Here is a 25,479-nt window from a genome sequence, read left to right as displayed (position 1 = left end):
AGTTTCTCAATTTAATTTATTAATCAGTACCTGTCTATGTACAAGGCTGCGCCTGTTAAACAATCCTTCCTATGATACAAGACAGAGGTCCATTCACGAATAAAATAACATTTCACCACAAAATTCACTACGACGTTACAATCAATTTCTTTAAATTCCAACCGATTAAAAAAAAAAGAAAGCGGAACAAAAGGAATACCCTCAAGTTATTATTTACAAAAATAATTCATCAGTTATTGACCTATAAATATCATACCGTTCGAAACTAAAGATATTTGATTCCGTTTTAAGTTAACGTGATAGCTGCGTATACATTTTTTATTATATAAATTCAAGGTCATTGGTAAAGTGTTCTTTGATTAAGTAATTTTTAGTCATTGCACTAGAAATGATCTAGAAATTAGACCATTATCAATTCATTAGTAAGTTATTTACAAAAGATAAATTACCGACTAAAAAATTGATTCGATCGTTGAAAACATTTCCTTTCAGTCAAATGATCGATAAATAAACGACGATTAATTAATCATCTGCGCTAACTGTTGAGTCTCTAGCGAGAGACTGACAATAGCAACGATTCAATTAACTAATTCATCTAAAATATAGTAATTAAAAAATTCACGATAAATGCATGAATACAATTAAAGAAAAATTGTTTAACGTAACAATAACTTAAACGTTTTTGTCTCGAAAAATTGTGCTCCGACTTACAAAATTCTTTGCGACTTTTACTCGAGATATATTTTCCCCTCGCAATTTCTATTACTTTGTTTACAAATTAATTTATACTAATTATGGTTGACTGTACGTTTGATGCAATTCATCTGCTTTTTACGTGCACAATTAACGTTGCATTCTTTTTTAGTAGCTTTCTTCATTATTTTAACGACATTTCGACGCGTATGAAATTATAAAATAAATTAAATGTATCGAATAAGATACCACTAATGCGATGCTAATCAATATTTCGTTTTTAAAATGATTAATCCTTGGACTTTTTGAACAACTGCCTCTAATATAAAATAATGTGTAATAATAATTACATTGAACATTTTCACTTAGGAGGAATTCACTTATATTGCGTGATAACAAAAACAAGTCGCTAATTATTCATAAAAATCGCGCTGAACAAATTGGTAGCGTTTCATAGTTACATGATGCAGCACCGTGCAGCATTCTACGTGATCTTTAAATATTTATTACTAGTATTGTGTTTTTCTCTATACAATGTAAATTAATTTACATAATACATTGTTTTCTGTTGTGTGTGTATATGTATCCTGTGTGTGTAAAAATAAACTAACAACTTCAAATTATTTACTTGTATGTATCTGGATTGATTTTTTTTTGTAATCGATGAGCAACTAGAAAGAATGATTAACAAGTTTATTTCTGGTTTTTCTTCTATGCAATTCTACGAAATAGTCATCTTTTGTTTTGTTTTGTTTTTTTTTTTTTTTTAATTTTTTTAATACGAATTGGATACTTATCATGAATCGTTTAAAAACTGAACTAGTTGATAAAAAATAGTTACGTTTCGAAATTAAAATAATAAACACTAGCAAGACCGTCGAAGCGATGAAAAATTGTTCATTTACATAATTGTATATACGTGGTTCTATATAAACATAATACTGAAAATGTTGTTATGCTACTTAACATTCAAAATCCATATTTTACTGAAAATAATACTGGAAACATTCTCCAGGAATCGATATTAATGTTATATTTTTTTTAAATAGAAATAACTTTAAGTAATATCTTAAGCAACGACACGGCAGTTATTCAGTTTCGATATAAAACCGAATTTCTGTAATTAAAAGCAGAGATAATGTTTCTACGTACAGTGTTGTCATTATAAAAACGAAGCTGAAATTTGTTCTTCTTTTACTACTTCGATCTTTTTCTTTTTGCTTAAACTCATTGCTTCTCTACATTTGAAAAGATCCAATAAACCATCGCCAAAAGAATATCGAGTTTCATTTCTATCACGACAATACCGTATCTTTAAAACAATACTATCAATTAAAATATTAAAAACATATTTAAAAACACTCGCTCTAATTGCTATCGAATTTTACCTTCGATATACGAAAATGCACGAGCTATTATTTAATAAATAATGATAATGAATTTCTCAAACGAAATATTTCAACATCGTCTCGATTCGGACAATGTTTACAACATTACTATAGCAAATAGTTAATTATATGTTTTCCACTCGATTATCCGTTTCAATTTCGTCGCTCGATAACTATGTATATTTATATTCGTTTTAAGTACAGAAAAAATGCATAATTAAAAGATATCAATTCGAACATAAAATATTAATATGTTACGTACGTAATTTGTTTTCTCATCGTTCCGACAATCTCCAATTATCTTCTTTGTAAATCTCATCGATCCTTGTCCCCTGAATAATTTACTTAACGCGCAACAAATAATAATTTCACAGTAATCCACCTTTCCTCCCAAACAGAAGCGAACTAATAGTTCCTAAAGCGGACTGCGCCGGTGATTCTTTTGTTACCGTGACAGGTATTGCGGTTGTGACCTGTCCGAGGTCAGGTCTTGTAGCTCTAGCACCGGTTCTCCTTTGCCTGCTCGGCGCGGATTCGTCTTGCCTCTTTCCAACCACTTTCGAGGAATCGCTCGAGTTGGAAGAAGGCGAGAGTTTATCACGACTTCCACTGGACGACATGGAGCTTTTCAGGAAAGTTAACTGAGCCATGGGGCTTTCGGTAGGACGTCTGCTATACAGAGAACCTTGAAATGCCAGCGGAGACATCGACGAACCTATCGTTGTAGCCATTATAGTATCGATACCAATCCTTTCGAGTTTCTCGACTAAACGGATACCGGTAAGAGCCTTCTTCTCGGATCTGGAGAGTGCGGGCCGCTTTCTTTTCACCTATTTACAAATATGTAACGTTCAAACTCAATTAGATTTTCTGTAAATCATTTTTTTTTTTACGTACTTCTGTATCTCCGCCAAAGGTTCTCTTTAATAATTCTGCTCCGCTGGATAGTAATCCCATAGAAAGTCCACTCTCCGGGATTGGTGAACTAGATCGACTTTCAGGAGGACTAGCATCAGGACTATTGCAAGGTGTCGCAGTAGGTGTAAAGTTTCTCTCGCCACTTGGAGTTCCCACGCAAGAAGGCGTGACAGCTTTTATACCTATTTGACGTGTAAATTATTTTAATAACGTAGACCTGGGTTAGGCTTTAAACAAAGCATAAAAGCATGTCTCTGTTCCCGATCGTAATTCAATTAATAAAATACCTCTTTCGTTCAGCATCTTCGCAAGACCAAGTGTCGTTGAAAACGTTGAAGTAGAATTTCTTCTGCTTAATGTTCTGGGGGTACTCATCCCGGAATTTAAAGCACTACTAGGTGCGGTTGCAACTCTACTGCCCACAATACTTGAAGTTACATTCGTGTGATCATCGGGATGCAAAACAGTGCTATTTGTAAACGTATATATAGAGCCTGTATCTTGAAAGAGTTTCCCGGGATTGGTATATTCCTCGTCTTCTTCAAGATCGCTTAAAGTAAAAGTGACTAGGCCTAAATCTTCCAAGCCACGACCTCCTCGTGTTTTCACTCCTGGTCGTTCTTCCAAAAGTCCACCTGAAGCGGAATACGCTAACTTAATCAAGGACTTATATCGAACTTATATAAATTGTGTACGTAAAAGAAAATAGTTATTCGTCACGTTTATAATTAAAACTGTAGCATTACCTAACGTTGGCGTGGCTAATTGTGTCCAATGATGCAGAGTCTGGGATCCTTCGATAGGTTTCACTATTTGTAATTTCTCAGGGATTCTCCACGCATTTCCACTGTAACCACTTAAATTCCCAGTACTCCCGGTGGACATTATACTATCCGGTGTTCTACAACCGATAGGTACGAAATTCGAAGGTGAATTAGCTCCAGCATCGTAATCGTAACTATATCCTGTACCGGTGCTAAGACAAGCACGCCTTGCAAGGACTTCCGCTGGTGTTAATCTGCGAAGAGCTGCTTCGAGGTCTGCTGCTCCAGGTGCTCCTGGTACTCCCGTTTGTTGCGGGCCACTAAAAGTTTGTACAAACACATCTTGTATATTCATTTCGAGATCGAATAGCTAAAAGAAATTCTATATTTTTAATATCAAAAGAAAAACTCACGGATAATCTTCAGAGTCTGTGATAAGCGAGCCTTCCGAGTCGCTATGTCCGGTGGAATCTAGACTAGGAAACACCGACGTCATAGGTCGAAATTGTCTGCAGCTCATTCGTGGCCCGGTAGAACCAGTCGATAACGTTGACGTAGTCATCGAACCTATTCTTGGGAACTGATTACCACCATCAATTCCATACGAACTTCTTGAAGCGCTTCGAACAGTTTCGAAAACTTTTTTGTAAGTAGGTCTGTGCAATATTAAAAAATCAAATTAAAACAATATTTAAATTTACAATTATAACTAATAAACATCAATGAAACTTTCTTTCGCTCTTTTGCACTTGTGGACAATATATCTAGAGATTCAATATTGCTCGTTCAAAACTTTCAACTAAATATCTACTTTAGAAATGTTACGTTGATTTCTTTTTTCTTTTTCTAAATTCAAAATGACAAAATAACGCACATTCTGTCTGCGCTGATACCAGAATCTAAACTGAGTTCAGAATATAGAGAAGACTCCAATTCTGAAGCAATGGAATCTGGCTGCGGAGCAATGCCCATCGAGGGAAATAGAGATCCTCCTCTGACCGTTGGCATGCCTCTTTTTCTTTGTTTCCGTAACTGTTCTTGAGTTTCCGCTAACAAATTCACCACCTTGTAACATAAACGATTACAATATAGCTATTTGTTTATCGCCATTTAAAACAATTTGACATAATATTTAACAGCCTGAATAATAATTTTGAAACAACAAATAAAATGGCTATTTATTGCAATCCAAGAACATACCTCTACGTATCGATCTTTGAACTCAGCCAGTTCACTCGCAAGAGTGTTCTGATTGTCCCGGGTGATGAGCAAAGTAGCTCCCACTTCATCGTGTTCGGCCATCAACCGAGCCAATCTCAACTCCGTTTCAGCTAGCTTTGCTGTCAAACTGATAACTTGTTCATGTTGCAGCCGATTTTCTTCTTTTTGCCTATCAAGCTCGTCTGCAATTCCATCCACCTCCATGTTTGCGTTTGCTATATAACAAAATTACTTTTCTATCTTAACAGTCCAGTTTTTAAAAACTATAACAATAAAAATAATCATTTATATGTATGAACAAAAGTCTTTCGTAGACTAACCAAGTTGAGCAGCAATATCTTTGACAAGTTTTGCTTCTTGTTCTTCGGAGTAATCAGCATCGTGTATCAATTTCGCGAATTCGACTCTTAGATGTTTGTTTTCATCTTCGAGGACGCTGATCTTTTTCTGCATCATATCAAGGCTGATGGAACGAAGTCCGGTGGGCGTGCTGGCTTCAGAGGTCGATTCTTCAGCATCGTTGGTGAGAATTTGAATCAATTCTGTCTTTTTAGCGAGTTCGTGCGTTAGTTGAGTGATCCTTTCATTAGCCTCCTTTAACTCGCACTCTAAACTGGTAACTGTGGCTTCGAGTTTTTGATTGTGCGATAGTAGTTCCTTACCGATGCGTGCGGTCAGTTCTAAATCTTTCTCTTTCTGTAAATGACAAGGTACCATTTAATTAACATTTTACAAAGTATATTGTATACATGCAGATATATATAAAATATTGGTTGCAACATTTACCTCCTCTAGAAGCCTTGTAACTGCTTCTATATCATTATAAGTCTTGGTCATTTGGCTCACCCGGTTGCTACAAAGAACTGAAATACAAAATAAGCAATATTTGCAACAAACAATAACACGAGTACTGTTTTACAATAAATAAATAAAAGTATTGTACATAACAAGAGACAAGCTCGTGTTTCGCAATAGAAAACCGATGAATTGATAATAAATAGAGGGTGGTACAAGAAAGTATACAAATAATAAATCAAACAGAAAAAGATATATCAGCATGAATGTTTATAAATGATTGTGGTATTATCCTAACTGTATATTACTTATTTAAATCGCTAAATAGTATAATCGCTACCTTTGTTGCACACGATTTCGATAAATGTGCCGAGTGTCGCGTATAATTCATTAAATTACACAAACAAAATTCGGTTGTGTCTATTTGTTATAGTGCCGGGTGAAAATAGCTAGAGAAACTAATTGCATATTTTACACTGCAAATTTAATTTTTTTAAATATTGTATAAATATTTTCAATCAGTTCTGTTTCTAGCAATTTCTATGTGACCTTCGTTCAATTTTTAGAAGTCTAACAGGGATGGAATCCAAAGGGCTTGAAGGATGAGGGGGGCGAGGGAGAAAATATGTAAAGCTATGTTTTTGAACTTTCTTTGGCACGATTTGAAATTTATTTTAGTTATTTTGTTGTACAAGTGCGTATTTAAAAAATGTATAGAATGCAATGTATAAATATATCTAATAAATAATAAATATATATTGCGTGACGATTTAATTACTCTTGATCCGCCACTTCTTCCGAGGTAGAAAATCTAAATCTTCTTGAAACCATACTGCTACTTGCAAACCAACAGTTTTAACCCGTTCTTCTAACATCGAACACTTCCGGTAAGTCTTTCCAGATAATTACGTTGCTTCAGCAAATAAAACGTTGAAGTTTTTTTTATATAAAATCAGCTAATTTGGTTTTTGTTTAAAGTTCTGAATATCAGCTTCGATTATCCATATCTTCGTAGGGATTCATTGTTTTCCTTCTTTCCTTGCAATAATTTGCAGCGAATCCTCGAAATATTTAAATTTCAAGGCTTTTTAAGGTCTTTTAAGCTTTTCCACGTTTCACACAGCTTTTCTTAAAGCCCAGAAATAGTTTTATCCAGCAATGCGGTAGTTGCTTGAAGTAAATTATCTTTTTGCGCAATCCAATTGCAAAGTTAGGCATTGTCTTCGAATTATTGCTCCACGTTCGTGTGGTCCAGCGTTACAGAACGTTTTCAAAAATGTTTCTTCATCATTGGACGACGACAAATACATATTCCATGAATGCAAAATTTCTTCTTTCATAATTGACAAATTCTTTCTTTCATTTTTATCGAAAACTTCTTTCTTCTGACAAGGGAACATTCCCAAACATCGAAGTGTGCCAGAAATAATTTCCGTTCCCTATTATAATTGAGGAGGTAAAATCAGTACTTAAACTATTCGAAAGAAACTATTCAACATAACTTTGTAAAGCTGTAATCACAAACATTGTTTCAGTTTTTTTTTTTATGCTCTATCACGTAAGTGGAAAAAAAATGTTTCCACGTTGCTTAATTTATAAACAGAATGATTGCCTTTTGTTATTTTCTATAGAAATTCTTAATTTAAGGAACAAAGGCGACAAGTACGCAGGCGCGAGCGATGTTTGGAAAAGGGAGAAAATCAAAAGGAAAACTATTGCAAATACCACGCTATATGGTTTTAATTGGTTCTGCGTAGCTGCTAATGCGAATGCTACAATACACGATACAGATTTGCAAAAATGCGTGCTGGAAACAAACACAGAGGTCTCATTATAGTTTTGATTGAGTTTTGAAGTTTGAAATACATTACAATATTGTGCCTCGAACAGTGGATTAATTTATCAATTTTACGAAAAATATTAAACATGTGTATAAGGCTGACGAAAGCATTTTTACACCGAAACTGCATTTTTTATTACAGGTTTAGCAGCTTATGGCATTAAAACAGTTGATTTTCTATAATTATCATTCATATTATATGTGGAAAAATTGTAATGGGAAATTTTAGAAGCCAAAATAAGACGAAAATCAAGAATACCAATTTGTTGATGGAGGCTTCGTTAAAAAGTTATTAACGTTTAAAGTTTCGATCGTACTGAATTTTTTTCTCGAAAACGCGCAGGATTTCGGGGGTATGTCTATTCACCAAAAATTATTATAATTGACCCCTGCAACCGAAAATAATTTTTTTATAACGATTTGAAATTTTCTAATTTTGTCGAAAAATTTCACACCTTCTCGAATTTTGTTCTCGAAAGTGGGTAGGATTTCGGGGGTATGTCTATTCACCAAAAATGATTGTAATTTACTCCCACAACTGAAAATAATTTTTTTACAATGATTTGATATTTTTTAATTTTGTCGAAAAATTTCACACCTTCTCGAATTTTTTTCTCGAAAACGCGCAGGATTTCAGGGGTATGTCTATTTACCAAAAATTATTATAATTGACCCCTGCAACCGAAAATAATTTTTCCAGAACGATTTGAAATTTTTTAATTTAATTTAATAACTTTTTAACAAAGCCCCAATCAACAAATTGAAATTCTTGATTTTCGTCTTATTTTAGCCTCTAGAATCTCCCATTAAAATTTTTCCCAAGGATAGCCAAACACCCTGTACAGATGTATATGTAAAATGTACAATATGTTTCTTTTAAATGTACGAAATATAGAAATAGTCGAATTATCTTTTATGTTTGTCCAGTACGTGTCTAATGGCTTTTGAGCGGAATGTTAGACGACTATACGTTACGTGCAATAACTTTGAAACTTCGTAAGAAATGCAGAAGCGAAAAATGAAACGAAAACTGAAAAGAAAGGTTTAAACCATTCGCTATTGGTTTTGATAATTGAATAATTACTGACAGGAGACACACGTGCAAGATGGCTCCGTTGGAGAAGTAGCCAGCAGGAAAATCGGCGTGTGTAACCGTCTATAGTCACTGCATCCCCAACAAGGTGCATGTATCCTAGACGAGCTGGGACAATTTCTTTCCAGAAAAACTGCGTTTTCCGGCGAAATGTCGTTCGAGGGTCTGATGTCTTCATCGTACTCGTAAGGATCATCCTCCTGGACGTCCTGTTGCTCCTGGTCGGAAGATTCTTCCGGTTCCAGGAGCGTATTATTTGCAGCGGCTCTTTCCTCCTCCGCCAGGATCGACCGGAAATCCAGGGAGGATCGGGAACAATGGCTGATTTGTTAGCTGTATTTATAAATTACCGCTACTTATTTCCAGCGCTTTCTTTTCTACTGTTTAATAGCTCTACGCGATGGCTCATACTACTACTAATATGTTCCTTCTTTTCCTTTTAAGCGTGTTAAAAGTGGTGGTTTTCGAGAGGCGGCGATCGTTAGAGCAGCGTGACAGGGCCAGTGGCGGAAACTGTGGACACCCGCGAACATAACTCGCGTGTGTGTTGTAGAAAAAAGCAGCAAACGTCGACCAAAAGTAACAATCGATGACTCGTGCCAATGGCCCTGGTGCATGATCGATGCAAGACATGTAAAACGTGCGTACACTTGTAAGCGTCTAGCGTCTCGAGAGGTAAGCCAATCAAGCTAATTATTCACGCTCGTAGGTTTATTTACAAGGGGTCTAGACGTCAAGACCGAACGAAACAAAAAAGAGCCATTACATTGGATCGCATGACGCGACTGTGAGATAGACAGTACATATAAAAAATGATAAATTGCATAGCATAATAGATAGATACGGAGAAGAAGATTTGTGTTCACGGAAAGATAGAAAGCGTTAATTGTAACAAAAACGATTATACTGTAAATTGTTAAATAAAAAATAATATACGAGCATCAACGTTAATTATATTGGAGGTGTTGACCATTTCTTTATCGCGAGATTAGAACAAAGCTCATGATCTTAAGACGTTCACGTTCGCGTTCACAACTCATTGTAAACATGTATCTTATCTACATACGATTAATCGCACGAACTAATACGGGTGACTAAGAACAATGCTATGTTGAACTTTTCATAGTTAGGGCTGGGTTATCAGAGTAGCGTGTTCCACTAGCTAATAGACATGTATCGACAAAGTAACGGGTATATCGTATAATACAATTAACCGAGGTCGTGACAGAGAAATCTGAATTCCTGGGCGCCTTAAAACGAGGCAACCCGCTCGACTGCCACGCGGTACCCTACTAGGAGATTACGATTAATTCCGTCAGATGGCGCGTCACCTCGAAGTCGATAACATAGACATCGTCTGCATAAAAACGAAACCATTGTTCGTAACAAAACTATAATCGCTAAAATAGAAAATAAATACAATTTTTAGTTTTATGTTACAACGAACACGGTGGCGGACACACACTTACGAACACTACGGTTCATGCAAAGACATTGTACATCTGTTATCAAAGCAAATGACGAATGACAAAATACTAGTTATTATAAGTTAAAATAATACTTGATATAATTTTGTCCCTTGAAAATAATGTTATGACATTGGAAATATATTATTCATAAATACATGTCCATCGCTGCATATATTTTAATTTTCACTGCTGGATGAATTTCGTTTTCTTTGTATACGTGCTTTATCGCTAAAGTCTGAACTCACTTTGTTTGTGCTCACATTGTACCTTTAATTTTGCAACATGGTCAAAACGTTTACTTAATGTTTGAATACCTGCTAGAATAAAATAATATTTTAACGTAATGTGCGCAAAAAATAGATACGTTCCTACTGAACTGATGTAGGAAACCAAAAAATCATAAAAATGCTACTACGTCTAAGCAACAAGACATCCCATTCGTCAATCTTATATTCGTGTGTAATAATAAACGGTGCTTCGATCCAGTGTTTCTCACTTATGATCTAAAAGTGGATTGCCACCATTGTATCAAAATTTTTGCTAAATCATATTTTCGTAAAATAATTTTTAAAAAAGGATTATACACTTTTAGATCTCATTTAGCTGAGACACACACTTTCAGTGCGTGGGTGCTGTTTACTAGAAATAGTAAACAAAAATAGTGAACGCTTGCGATAACGATGGCAATCTACAGAATAGTAGATAACGATGAACGTTTGACAAAAGCTGAAAGAGACGAGCAGAGACAATAACATTTAAGAAAAAAGTGCAGACGAAAGGTGGATAATATGGGGAGTGGAAAATTTAGTATGGTTTTTAAAAAAGTATAGAGATTAGTAGAAAGGGGTGATAGAAAGAAAGAATGATGAAAATTTATGGGAATTGAGAGACAATGGGGAAAAGAAAAGGTAGAGACGCGGAGTAGGAAAATAAAACAAGAAACGAGCTAATTAGAGAAACACTGTTCCTTCTCATTCCACAAATAGATAATGAATGACAGAGCCTGGCAAGACTGCGATGCAAGCGGTAGTGAGGAGGGAGAGAATGCGTTGCTTTAAAATAAATCGTGTTTCATAAAAATTGAAACTTTTATCCAAGTTATAATCACAAATTTTAGAATCGAATTCTAGACGAATTTTCTAATAGAATGAATATAATATAAAATATACTTGGATGAACATTCAAGCCCTGATTTAACACCTGCGTATTTACGGGCCATTTTACAAAATTTATTGTACAAAACTTTGAACACAATTTTCCCGTAAAATTTTTAATGGTACATTCTGTGCATTCGATGCACCACTATATTTGGTGGAATCAAGTTACTTGCAATATTTTAAATAAATAAGAGATTAATATTTTACTAATAGACGAGATAGTCGACGTATGGATTGGCTTCAATTTACAATCTAACGATTGAAATTAAAACTGCAAATAAGTCTAACCTTACGTATCAAGCAGAAACGTTGCGGGTGATTATTGATTTTTCTACGAAGTGAAGCTTGTATAAGAGCATGCATCGGAGTGTTAAGGCGAGCTCGTGTCTTTCGCTCAAAAGGGCGAATATATACATCCAAAATAAATTGACGCCTATTCGCGAAGGTCGTATGAAGTATATTCTAATATTTGTGGTTCAAACGTTAAATACAGACAAGGTACTCATGTAAACCTCAGTCTGGATTCTGCGTATATATTGTATGCTCATAAATTATATTCAATCTACAATTTTATACTTCTATTGAGCTAACGTGACTTTACATATGACGTAACATTACCAGAAATAGTCGAATATCGGAAAACAGAGAATTTCTGTAATGGAAGGGTTTAATCTTTTATTTATAGGAACAAAGATAATTACGCAACGACCCTAATTCACTCGAGTAATTAATTTTACGCTTCGTTAACGCTCTTCGCAGTTTTAAATATTAATTTGAAATTGGAGATACTTTCTGTGATTTAATTTTTATATTATATGAACAGCAAAAGAATATTACTAATATATTAATTAAAACGTGATTCCAAATAAATATTTAATCATGTCAAATTCATGTTCTTCGTTTCTTATGATTACTTAATTAACTAAAAAAATGTATTAAGAAAATTACTGATACTTTTATATTTATTATTATTATAATATTTTATATTTTTATAGATCAAGATGACAATGTACACTATCGAGTAATGTCAAGAAACAAACATAACATCGTGACTGAAAACAACCACGTGGAGAAAACATTAATCTGAGAAGTTACGTAACCTGACCTTCAAATAATCTCTTTCAACGTTTGTCACAATTCGTTACACGTAACTCTTGGTTTTACGAATAAATCTTCTTTTCTTTCTTGCTTCTTAATAATTCATATTTTACATAAGACCTGCTCTAACCTCTGGCAAGATTCAGTCTTTCCAACCAGAAGTTCACTATTGCACGTTTAAAATACCATTTGCCGAATAAAACTTTAGCTAAAGTACTTCCAAATTACAAACAATAAAAGTGTATTAATAAGACGTATTATAGAACAGCAAAATTATAAATATATTTTATAATTCTTAACAAACTTTTCGATTTATGAATCTATTTGTATGTTTCAAGTAATTTGGAACGAACAAGTGTAATTTTATTAAATGAATTATTTTTAACATCTGTCTGTAATTAATTTTTTATATTTATTATCAACAATATTTTCTGTAACGATGAGGTAATATTAGAAAACGTTACACCATAAAGTGTAAATGTTTTTCAATCGATAAATACAGATACGTCGTTAAATAGTTATGTCGTTTGTTTAGAACCGGTAAAATGTCGGGCCTGTGTCGCACAAAGAACGTGGACGACCGTAAAGTAGCAAAAAATAAAAGATAAACGTAAGGGTTGAATACTACGACCTTTAAAAATGGCGTCCTGTTGCGAAGCGAAATAGCTTTAAACAGAAGCACAACTAGTTGCGGTTTGTCTGAAAACCTCGATCAAAAAATTGACGTGAATCCATAGATCAAAACAATCGTTCAAAAGTTATTAAGTTAAAACACCGAATTCAAAGAAACATCGTCCAAGTATATTTTATATAAAAATGATACTTGCTTAAAAAAAAATTATACAATGATTTCGTCGGATGAAGATGAACAGAGAAACGGATTGAACGATGTGCATTATTAAATTTATTTAAAAATCGAGCTAATTTTAAAGTTAGTACTTACCATTCAACACACTATTTAGTTCTACACCTCTGACGTCAGAGGATTCACCGGGCACATTTCATAGATTGCGTTTATGTTCTCGACGTTTAACGGATAATTGTTTATACAAACACTAGCTATCTCACCGATCGATCTTTCACGTCCGCCAGGTAACAAAGTAATTGCGTTTTTTTTTCGTCGAGAAACATGGACAAAGCTTGAAACGAAACGCACGATGATATTGTTACGGCGCCATACCACATAACTGTCAGAAGCAAGCTGCGCGCGCAACGTGCGCATCACGGTGAAATAGTTAAATTCAAACGATAATCGTAAAACAAACGTACTAAAACTATAAATATCAACACCAAATAAATTGCAATTTACATATAATTACGTATTTCGTGCCAATGTTAATAATTTTCAATGAAATATAATATGTAAATCGTTTGTAAGTCGTCTAGTCGATTAACTCCACTATAAAAATGTAACAGAGTTTTTCAGACGTGATCTATGCTAATTTTAATGAAATTTAACAGAGTGATAGATCCATATCTACAACAACTACAACTATAACCGTAGATAATTAATCTATTAAGAAAGTATGTATAAAAGTTCGAAAAAAATGCATATTTTTTTTAAATAGTAAACGTTAAGTAGAAGCAAATATATATTTGTATAATTTGACATGTGTATGAATTATTCACGGCGCTTTTTAACTATGCGAGTTTTCCGAACTTTCACAATATCTACGGCTATAATTACGTTCACGCTTATTATAGATATGGATCCATCATGTTGTCAAATTTAATTAAAAATTAGAGACTTCTCTTGTGGGATTTAAGTTAGATAACTTGAATTCATGTTTCGAACGTGAATAAATAAACGTGTGTTTTCCATGTTGCGGTAAGTCAACGTAGATCGCCAATATAGATCGTAACAGGTACAATTGATCATTTTTCGATATTGAATATTTTGTTGACTAAAGCTGTAATATCTACGCTCGATTAACTAGTAAATAGCAACAGCTGGCATCTTTTGGTTACGTTATATGTTCTGCTTTCGACACAATTGGCTACGACGTAGCACGTTCGAGTAATTTATTAAAAATAAAATCAAATAATTTACCAAAGTATTTGTAATAAATCCAAGTTATTATATTATCGTTGTAAATATCATAAAATTTTTAGTCAGACAATTGGTTAAGTAAACCAATATTTCATCCAATTAAAACGAAGATATTTTATAGGATTTGTTATCGAAGATCACACGACGGGAATATTATATTGTTGTATGATTTCGTGTATAACTATGTGAAACGAATGTTAGAATAATTCCTATTTGTTTCCAATATTCACTTTCTTCCGGTTGACTTTCTAACTCGGCAAGGTGCTGCTTTAATAAAATTATTTTTACCGGGTTTCGTAAGAGCAAACGTCAAAACTAATCGATAAGCTACAGTATTTATGTCCTACCTCGATTAAGAAGCATCGTTCTAATAATCTTGATATAAATCTTGCCATGTTTCGTTCTGGCGACATGAAACAAAAAATCCGAAATGATTCCGTCCCCTTCGTGAATATTAGTTTCCGCTAAAACTTCCTTCAAAGACTCCACCCTTTCTTCCGGCGTACTTTCGTCGTTTGACGTTAATTTTGTATCCAGCCACCCCGCGACACTACGATCATTCCTACATCCTGACGGATCTTGTTTCGGAGTCTTTATCAAGGATCCAACATCCAGAAGGCTGGACGCGCCTAGAGCAGCGTACGAAACGTCCAAAGCTAAACTCGTAAACGTCGGAGTTCGCGGGGAACTAATTTCGAATCTTCGACGAGGATTTTCCGTACAATTTTCTTCGTCGGTTTCACGGGGATGTTCCTCTGGAACTTCCAATCTATCAAGTGAATCTTCATTCATTTTCGTCGATCTATTAACGCAAGTCTTCAACATACATTTCAATTGGCACGTTTCTGAAGAAATTCCCTTCGGTATGCAGACAGTCGTTAAACCGCATACCGCAAACTTTTAGCTCATTTTCCATAAAGAATCTCCCAGGTTTACGGTATTAACATTTGAAAATGTTCCTTCGATTCCCGACACAAATCGACCCGAGAATTATCGAGTATATCGAAACCCATTTCGAATATTGTCAACAGTTTTCAAACAATGATCTCCGTTCGTTTGTCTATTTTCACGTAACTTCTTACCTAATGTTTCTAAATCTTTCAATCTTCAGGCAATTGAGATTTTAACAATTTTATTCATTAGAACACTATAAAGAACCTTCGTAAGGATCACTATTTTGTCTATTTTTCTGTCTCTTATTTTTTGTGAAAATTATTATAAAAAAAATGTTTTTCCTCCATGCCCTCCCTTCGTTCACTACGTTACTTTATTCTTTGCTGTTAAACAATAAACGTTTTTAAACAGTCTGACGATTTTCCGAGAATTAATTGCAACGGTAATTTTCAAAGTATACTACGAATTTTGTGTGTTTTAAAACCTGTTTATCGAAACGAGAAAAGCATGCATACGATTCTTTTTTTTTACCATAACTTATGCATACTATTAAAAAAAAAAATCGTACCAATTCTTGTATAAGGAATGCGCAATAATACCGACGACAAAGCAATCGGTTAATACTGCCAATACGTGTGATTAATGAATCGATAAGAACCTCGCGAGTAAAGATAAAGTAGCTATTGCCATTACTGCTCATGTATTTTCTTCTTGACAATGTGCGATTACAATTTCTATATATGGTTAAACACAAAACTTTCAATAAAATATATACTAAACGACCAAGAGAGCAAAACTCATGAATTAAAATAAAAACTTCATGAGAACTAGAGTATTATGGTATAAAGTAATATCATGTTACTATGCTAAATCAAAATTTGCACAAACGTATGCTTGTTACAATTTTATGATACTGCAAATTTTTTCTTAAAACTGTTATCTGAGAATTCATATCAAATTAAATTTAAAGTAAGGAATTTGTACTTTCATGAGAAATACGACTATTTTAATAAATACCATAAATTAAATCAACATAACTTAAATGTTAGAACGAGTGAAAATTGAGAACACAATTCAGAATTTCCAAGGATGCTGATTAATTAAATAGTGTAATTATGCTAAGGAAATAAATTGGTGCAAAAGAGTCCTAATAAAGTTTCAAAAACAATCATTATATTTCGCATTTCTTCCAACACATCTTTTAAATTGTTCATTATTTCCATAAGAAAGGATTGAACCATACCAGAAAAAGTGCATTCCAAGAATTACATGCTTTTTTCCAGCATGAGGAAATTAATTGATCTTCCGGCAATAAATATTGAAATTAACTTGACAATATTATTGGACCAAGCTATGTTTTTATATACACGCATGGAAATAGAGAATTTGCTGAAAAGTTGATAACCGATTTCAATCGTTACATTACTCAATACATAGTCCATAGTTAAAATTTAATTTCTCGAGCAAATTATTTGTTTGCATTTCTTGCAGTTATGTGTCACACAATGAACGGAAAGCCTTGAGGTTTGCCAATCTGTTATCAATAATTTGTTTACAAAGATAAAAGGATACTATACAACTTATATAACAATGATGCTAAACTTCAAGATGCTAAACAAAATCTTCTTACCAATCGAATGGCAATTACTTCAATTGCAAAGTAAAATAAGTTGTTTAAAGAATAATTACTTAACCTAACAACTACTTAACTTTCAACAATCGAAATTAGGTAATTTTTACTTTAACATGATTGAATATTATTGAAAGCAACATTAAAAGTGTAATAACGACGCATATGTAGAATTTGAAAATCATTATATAAAATACTCGAAATAATATATTCGTATCTTTACGAATACAATCTGATTTAACCTATGTGCGCATGGCTTTAAAATTTATAATTTTCGAAACATTTTAATCTTACGTGCAATTAAATTGCGAGATAAATACATTTTCATGTAGTAATTTTAATTAATTGCTGTAGAAAATATGAATTCAGTTAATTCGGTTAATTCGTGAATAACAAAAGCAGATACTTTTCGAAAGTCATCTTAACCTAACCTAGGTGTCACTAGACTTTCAAATATACTCAATCACTATGAATTTAGAAAATGTTACACGTTCTCGTCTGTACCCGGAAACAGATATTATACTAATCACTTTAGCAAATGATCTTTTTAATACAAATCTTTATTTCAAACTGAATTTAATAGAAAATGATCGTTTGTAATTTCTAACTACATTTTCGATTCGATCGGTACAATTCCTTGACACTAATGAATTGTATTTCATTCACTGTAACTTGATTTATAAAGAATGTCTATCGAAAAATGTTTTAACTCTTAATTTTAAATTTTACCTAAAGATTGGTGAATATTTGACATTTCCGTTGCAATGATTAATTCACGAAAAATGTCAGTGACATGTTTTTAAGTTAAACGAACATATTAAAAGCAGTTTAAACTTTAAATAAAAAATTGCTAATATACGTCATGAACATATTCATTTAAAACAAAAGTGCACTAAAACGCCTTTTCACTTTTAACTGTCGTTTCAGAGGATGTTCCACAAAATGGATGGAAACAGTATTCTTCGTAAGAAACAGCACTTGGAAAAAAAATGTTTGTCGATTTCCTTGTAGAAGAATTGGAATTCCTTTACATTATAACAATACAGCCGCAGACCGACCTCCCAACGTGGAGGACGAGCGGCGACTAAATTGCTCTATGGAAGTTTCACTAGTTCCACAGCAATGCCGGGTCGAGCGCTCTGATTGGTCGAGGACTCTTTCGAGCGATTGTAAATTAGATAGTGAGAAAACTGCCCAAGTAAATAAGACTTGTTATCAATTATGCATAACATTTTTTTTAAATGATCAATAAACACTAATTCCTGGAATAGTTTCTAATACTTTTGTAGCAACGTGGTTTTCTTAATTACGGAACATTTTTCCCCCTTCCATCTTGAGTTTCTCTAGATGTACTACTCCATACAGTAATTAAGATTACGATTAATTACTAGAATGAAATTACAGTTCACATCCATTAATTTGAAAATGAATCTACGTATGAAAAAATGTCACTCTACATTTTCGATTTATTTTTCCACGTAGATTTACCCCTAAATAATATTCTGACAACAATTACCTATAAAGTATTTTATACAAAACCTCTGTCAATTAATTTGCATAAAATATTACTTATCAATCCGAAAAGAAAGCAGTAAACATGAATTTTGTTGTGAAACTAGATGTTCAGATTAGTAATTATTTGTACATATATACATATATAGATACATACATAGAACATAATTGTTATATAGATAATCATTTCATAACCATGCCTAAAAAATGTGAAAAAATTACTTCCACGTACAAAGTATTAAGTAGATTCGTAAATTTGTCAATATAAGAAACTATACATAATACTTAATAAAAAAATATAACAAATATATGTATGCATGTAAGTACGAAATATATTGTACACATGAAAATTTAAAAAGACTTTCTTAGAGAAAAAAAAAGAACGTACTCAAGTAAATAATCAAACAAATAACGCTAGCCTTTGAAGAACATTATCACAAATTTACGATAACAAGTGAACGATAAAGATTGACTTTTATCGTCGAATATATCGCCTTGTCAGTTAAAGATAATAGATTGGCTAAGTTCTAATTGTGATTTATGAGGAAGATAAATGAAATTTACAATTGCCTCTTGTAAGATTTTACAACGAAATATTTACAACGTAAATACAAAACTGAAGTTTCCTGCTCAGAATTCGTTTCTAATTATGTGCACAAATAATTTGAATAGCATTTTTAAAATGAATCAATGTTCACGATTTGAAAAAATATTATTATTATACAGGGTGTTAAGCCACCTTTGGGAAACATTTTAATGAGAGATTCTAGAGGCCTAAATAAGACAAAAATCAAGGATGCTAATTTATCGATTGAGGCTTTGTTAAAAAGTTATAAAAATATTTCAGGCCACACAGTATATTTTCGGTGAAGAATTTTTTTCTCGAAAGTACGTAGGATTTCGGGGGTATGTGTATTCATAAAAAATGATTGTAATTTACCCCCGCAACTGAAAATAATTTTTTTAGTACGATTTGAAATTTTTTAATTTTATCGAAAAATTTCACACCTTCTCGAATTTTTTTCTAGAAAGTGGGTAGGATTTCGGGGGTATGTCTATTCACCAAAAATTATTATAATTGACCCCTGCAACTGAAAATATTTTTTCCAGAACGATTTGAAATTTTTTTAATAATTTTTTAACGAAGCCTCAATCAACAAATTAATATTCTTGATTTTCGTCTTATTTTTCTATAATCTCCCATTAAAATTTTTCCCAGGGGTGGCCAAACATACCGTGAAAATGTATTTGGTCATAAAATACTTTGCAAAAATAGAAGAGCGTTTAAATCATCATTTTACAAATTTTGCATCTGTTTAAAAAATACGAAATTACAATTTTTGCCTGCTTTTAGACAAAAATATTATCCGTATTAAGTATTAACGTTTTCTATATTTCTAAACAAATTTCTTTTAGACAGAAAAATCGTTTTTTGATCGTTGTTCGTTGAAACGTTATTAACGAAGAAAGTATATTGAATCATATTTAATTCTATGACACATTTTATAGATTATGCCACTGATATTTTTTATCTCAGATATCTGTAATGATATTGTTGACATTTTGAAAGTATTTGGGGAAAGATAAGTTGGTATAAAGTGGGCTGTTGTATATTTTTACAAAATGAAATTCTTCGAATTTTCCAAGATCGATTTGGCGGAGTATCTCACGAGTTATTTGGTAAATCTTGTAAATAACAAGATATAATTTATAACATACGACATTGATTGCAGCGTGGACAATATCTTTTGTGGACAGAATGAAAAATAATAATAAAAATTTATACGTAATCACTTACTAAAGTAGTTGAGTGTTTCTCGGATCTGATCCGGAGATAATTTCAAGTCAGTGTCAACTGATTTTAGCGCCGGCGATGGAATAAACCAGTCAGCGTTTTCGTATCCTAAATGCAAGAAACAAAATAAATCATTTAAATATTTATACTCATTTTTTAATATAAATAAACGTTACAGAAGGCTGCAATGAACAAATAGATATAGAAATAAAATCGAAGTTTATAAATTAACGATACCCCACGCTTGAATCAGAAAAGTGCATGCTAATTTATTTAAATTTATGTACTTTTTAATATCCTTGAAATATAATTCCATTTACAAATGTGCTTTACACAAAACTTTATCCGAGCTATATGGGTACTAATGTTGACCTTTTCAACATGAATATTAACTTTGTATACAAACATTTACCTTGAAACTGAGTGAGGGTATCAGCACGTAGACGATACCTAGGTATTTGTTCTTCTAACAGACTGATGATCTCAACTTCTGGCAGTTCACCTCTGCTGCAGACCTCTAAAATAAAGAAAATATTTAAATTAATAATTATTCCACTCGCATTATCCAGTTGACAGAACCTTTAAACTTTTTGTATTTCAATTGGCAAATATTTATCATGCACTAAGGGAAATCATTCACCACTCTATGTGATCTAATTTTATTTGATAACAATACTATTGATTTATCCAAACAGTGCTTGATTTTTATTTGGTTTTCATTAATTTATTCGAATTGCCCTTCAATTGTAATAAATACAATAAAAGAAGTCATACCATCTTTCCATTTGTTAAGAATGCTGTCTCTCTTTTCAAGAATCTTCTTCAGCCTTCCATGGCCACTAGGCCGACTCGATTCATTATTACCGAGGTACATAATCCTTTATTCCACACTAATAATCCCTACATATCTCTCTGCATAAATTTATTATCTTTTTGAACACGATCACATAAATGTTTTACTACGTTTGCGTTAACACACAGGCAGTTATCACAATACAATTTATTCTGAATGCTTGTGTCAATTTCTTTTTTATAGTTTACCATATTTATGTATGAAAACATTCCTATACATGTAATAATTTTTATAAAAATAAAACGTGCGTCAACTATGTTTATACGATATTTCACGAATAAAATGTAAAATTGTATATACATTTAATAGGAACATGTGTAATGTATAGAGATCATGGAACTTTGATTCTTTATATTTAAAAAAAAAAATAGAAAGATGTGTTTACAGAATTGATTGATTCATTATGATTAGAATAATATTGAAGCGGTTTAAATTATAATGTTCACGTATAATTAAAGAATGATATAACTGCACATCTTTTAAATAACGAAAAATTTAGAAAGCCACGAAACATTTTTCTTATTCGTGCACAGTAAAGTCTATCCGAAATGTTGACTTTGTAAATAAGTTCGAATGTCACGAATAATCGTCCTAATGGATGTTAAACTGCCGCGGAGTGGCAAAACACAGGAGAGCGAAGAAAACGATCGTGTAGATTCACAAGTCAAGATAGAACATAGTGCACAGAGTAACAGAACAAAATAGAACGAATCATTGGCTTTCCGCCAATTTCGTTTCTTTACAGAACCCTGAATAGATCGATTGCAAAATGATCGATTTCTATCAAATTTCTTTGAATTGACTCGATCAATGATTCTCTTAACATTTGTCATACTTTATCCTACACGAACGATCGTCGAAAAATCAAAAACAATAAACTGTTGTGCATGTATTTAAACAATGACAATTTTCAAGCTCACAAATAACAGGTATATATATCTACGAAATAAAAAAAACATAATTCCTAAGGTTTATTCTTGAATCTAAAAAATATAGATATTCCGTTTAAAAGAAAGTTTTAAAATTTCTCCTATAATGCTCGAAACATTGAAATTTCAAATATTCACTAAATATAACTAAGTGCAACAAATAATTGTAAAGATACTTTCCAGGAAGTATCTTAGTTATAAATATCAATAAGAAATGAGTAAATGTTAAAAATTATCATTCGCGATTAAATGGACAAACGGATATTATGGTCACAGAGCATGTAATGACCGACCGTTTATAGGTCGGTTATTTTCGGCGTCACGCAACAAAGTGCGTCAGTTATTTCTGCACCATCGTCAGAATTGTAAAATTAATTCAACAACTTGTTTAACAGACTGTGTGTAATCAAAATAAATAAACAAGAGGTACGTGGAAACCTCAATAGCTCGAGCCTGCTTTAGTCTAAGCTTTACTTGTTTCCTTTTGTAAAATCTCTATACTAACTGAAAGAATAAATAGAAGCTACGATTTGAAACACACATTTCGTCGACTTCCAACTGTGACTGTAATTTGTTTCTGTTTCTATTACATTATATTACGACGTTTTAATTAACCACGTTAAATTTTTAATTCCGATGAACTTGTAGTCGTAATTACATTTGTTTTTCTTAGGTACCCTCGTGAACTGAAATTTTATTCGTTCAAACTCTATAAATTAGCTAGGGGAAATGATTTTGCCGACAGAAGAAGTTTGGTCGGTAACCTAGGATGTTCCAAAGGAAGTGACTTTACCGTCCAAGGGAGCAGACCACGTGGCACCGCAGGATGTACTCAATTAGATCGCGCATACCATTAACAGCTGATTGTCTATTAAACGATTAAAATAAAATAATCGATCCGCAGTTTATTGACTCGGATGAACACGCATCTTTTAAGAGAGAATGGTTCGAAAACTTTTGTACCATTACAAATTAAATTCAATTCGTATAGGTGATAGATATAAATACATATTATAATTAACTTTGCAGAATAATTTAATAGAAAGATCAAATCGTCGGGTAATTGAAATATTAAATATACGAAGAAAATAGGATCACAACAATTAGAACTCACCAGTGATGGTTCCGGCGTCCCTGGTGGTGATTGGAGGAGAAGCAAGAGGGTGTGATATTCTGTTTCTGGGTAATCTAAGGGCCTGAAGGGTAGCCCTTGTCGTAGGCGAGACTTTGAGTGCAGTGGCTTTCGATCGAATCGAAGCCTCGGGCCCCTTCGGAGCCGCATCTTCCACGGCGGCCAGTTTGGACGCTGTGGCGACGAAAGATATCGCCTCACCTTCCTTCGCAAACAATCAAACATAAAAAATAATCGAAACAATATATTTATTTCAACATTTAGTATCGATAATTGTAAATGGATAATTTGAAATTTTTATTCGTTGTTCCTGAATAAAATTTGCCCAACTTAGGTTAGCAAAAGATTTTTAACGCAAACCAAAATGGATTTCAGCCGAAGATACGCTCTGAAAGATGTTTATCGTGAAAAAGCGAAAAAGAGACGCTTAATATGGTTCGGCCATCATCGGAAATTACGCATAGTTATATCATTCCACCAACAGTAGCAACAGATGACAAATTGCTTTCTCCTTTGTTTATTGTATTGAATGAAGCAAGCGGGCAATTAAGACCGCGTATAACAATCGATATTCAAAGCTTCCAACGTCATCGTTGAAACATCAACAGAAGAAATATTTTTTTTGACTTTCTTGGGGAATTTTTTACGAATAAATTATAACACCTTGTACAGTCAAATTGACAATGTTTATTTCTATGCGTTTCAGTGGCATTTAAAAATTTTTAAAAAGTTAAAATTGGAGGCACTGCATACTTTCAAACAAACTGTTTGTTTGAAATGAAAAAACGTGAAATATTCATATTTATAATACTTTTGCTTACGAAATATATGGTATATATTGCATGTTTATTTATACTACATTTTACTTTATTAATCTTTGCTTACTAATCTCGGATAAACGTTGATTAAAGTGTCGAATAGCAAAGTCTGCTTCTTGTATGATTTCTCAGTTATAACATATTATGCAGAATGAGTAATATTAGTCGTTTCTTTCAAATTATATTCCAATGTAGTTATTTTCAACATTGTATATCAAACAAAATTCATTAATTCCATACTTTCTAATATTCAAGTACCTTCTGATAAAGTTTCCAATGTTTACTATAGACAAATGTTTATGCAGGTGATACTGTTCGAATCAATTAGTAATAATATATATTAAGGTTTCAAGGAATGTAAAATTGCAATGCAAGTTCGTTTCCTATTCAGTTTGGTACTTTCCATAAATTTAACTTCAATTATTTCTCTAATTAACTTGCAATAGATGTATTACAATAATTAAGGAAAAGATACTTCGATGTATAAATTTAAATATCTATTTGGTATACTTGATATTGTAATAATTCATGATATTTCATTATAGATCTTTGATTTTACTGTTCAGTTCCTATTACTTTCCAAAACTGTTATAACCAAAGAAAACTTACAAAGTTAAGGGACGAATTTGAGTCATGTTCTCCGACTGATCGCAGAAATGTAGTTGTTTTTGACTCCAAACTATGCAGACACACTCCGTCGTATGACAAATCTGTGTTGTCTCTTTCGCAAGCAGAATTTTGAGGTTTCAGAATACGTCTAGCGGAAGTTCGCCTTGCCTCCGCAAATGCAATTCCTCTAAGCAACATTTGATTCAAAAGAATGACAAGCTACCACATCCAGGAATATTTCTTATCAAACAACCATTAGTCTACTGACATAAAAACAAGTTCTTCGACGATTGAATGAAATATAACAATTTTCAAAGAGGTTTTAAAAAAGAGTCTAACGAATTACTTTAACAATTTAAGTAATTTCTTTTTGTACAATATTACTACTTTTCTCTAATATCAGGCGTTTATTTTGCTGCCTTCTATCATTGTAAATAATTATTAAACACTGACAGCTGTCCTTTTATAATTCTGAAAAACTTTTGAATAAATTACAAAATTATATTATTGCACTGTAATGTATAAATTAAATATCACAAGGAAAACTAGACACAGATATTGCAAAACTTTTGAACGAACTGGTCGATTTCTGAACAATTTATTGATTCCTACAAAGAACTCTATCTTCTTTCCAGTGTTATCATTAAATACATGAAGATAACAAATGTACAGACACATTCAAAATTCTGTAATTTCCTTTTGCTTTGTTTGTTAAAAATAATCATGCGTAAGCATATTTAATTTGTAATTTGATGAAATTTAAGACACCGCAAATATTAAAGACGATAATGATTTAAATATAAAGCCCCAAAAATAAATAG

At 32.6% G+C, this 25,479-nt stretch overlaps 1 protein-coding gene across 2 annotated transcripts; it reads right to left on the bottom strand.

Annotated features, from left to right (window-relative positions):
* On the bottom strand, positions 1-24,856 carry LOC122398249 (trafficking kinesin-binding protein milt). Of its 2 annotated transcripts, XM_043397962.1 has the most exons (13): positions 24,659-24,856; positions 23,214-23,436; positions 20,730-20,834; positions 20,321-20,425; positions 5,771-5,847; positions 5,305-5,680; positions 4,964-5,199; positions 4,638-4,828; positions 4,177-4,419; positions 3,746-4,083; positions 3,287-3,634; positions 2,979-3,181; positions 1-2,911 (listed from the first exon to the last, which is right to left on the bottom strand). In XM_043397962.1, the coding sequence occupies exons 1-13, from the start codon at positions 24,854-24,856 to the stop codon at positions 2,450-2,452; spliced, it is 3,105 nt and encodes a 1,034-aa protein (XP_043253897.1). In that variant the 3' UTR covers positions 1-2,449. The 2 variants fall into 2 exon arrangements, with proteins under 2 accessions (XP_043253897.1, XP_043253905.1); XM_043397970.1 differs by lacking the exons at positions 20,321-20,425; positions 20,730-20,834; positions 23,214-23,436; positions 24,659-24,856 and adding exons at positions 14,834-15,255; positions 15,314-15,763; positions 17,740-18,066.
* Positions 24,857-25,479: the final 623 nt, after the last annotated feature.

Source organism: Colletes gigas, unplaced genomic scaffold (assembly GCF_013123115.1).
Source record: "Colletes gigas isolate AHSC1104 unplaced genomic scaffold, ASM1312311v1 Colletes_gigas_Sc00002, whole genome shotgun sequence".
Classification (NCBI taxonomy): Eukaryota; Metazoa; Arthropoda; class Insecta; order Hymenoptera; family Colletidae; genus Colletes; species Colletes gigas.
This window is presented reverse-complemented; position numbering and strand designations above follow the sequence as displayed.

What these genes read in the sequence shown, in the direction of transcription:
- LOC122398249 (XM_043397962.1), bottom strand. Translation starts at nt 24,856, where the DNA reads ATGTTGCTTAGAGGAATTGCATTTGCGGAGGCAAGGCGAACTTCCGCT. An exon ending in CAAATTCGTCCCTTAACTTT is followed by an intron (nt 23,437 to 24,658) that starts GTAAGTTTTCTT and finishes TTGTTTGCGAAG; the next exon opens with GAAGGTGAGGCGATATCTTT. An exon ending in GGACGCCGGAACCATCACTG is followed by an intron (nt 20,835 to 23,213) that starts GTGAGTTCTAAT and finishes TCTTTATTTTAG; the next exon opens with AGGTCTGCAGCAGAGGTGAA.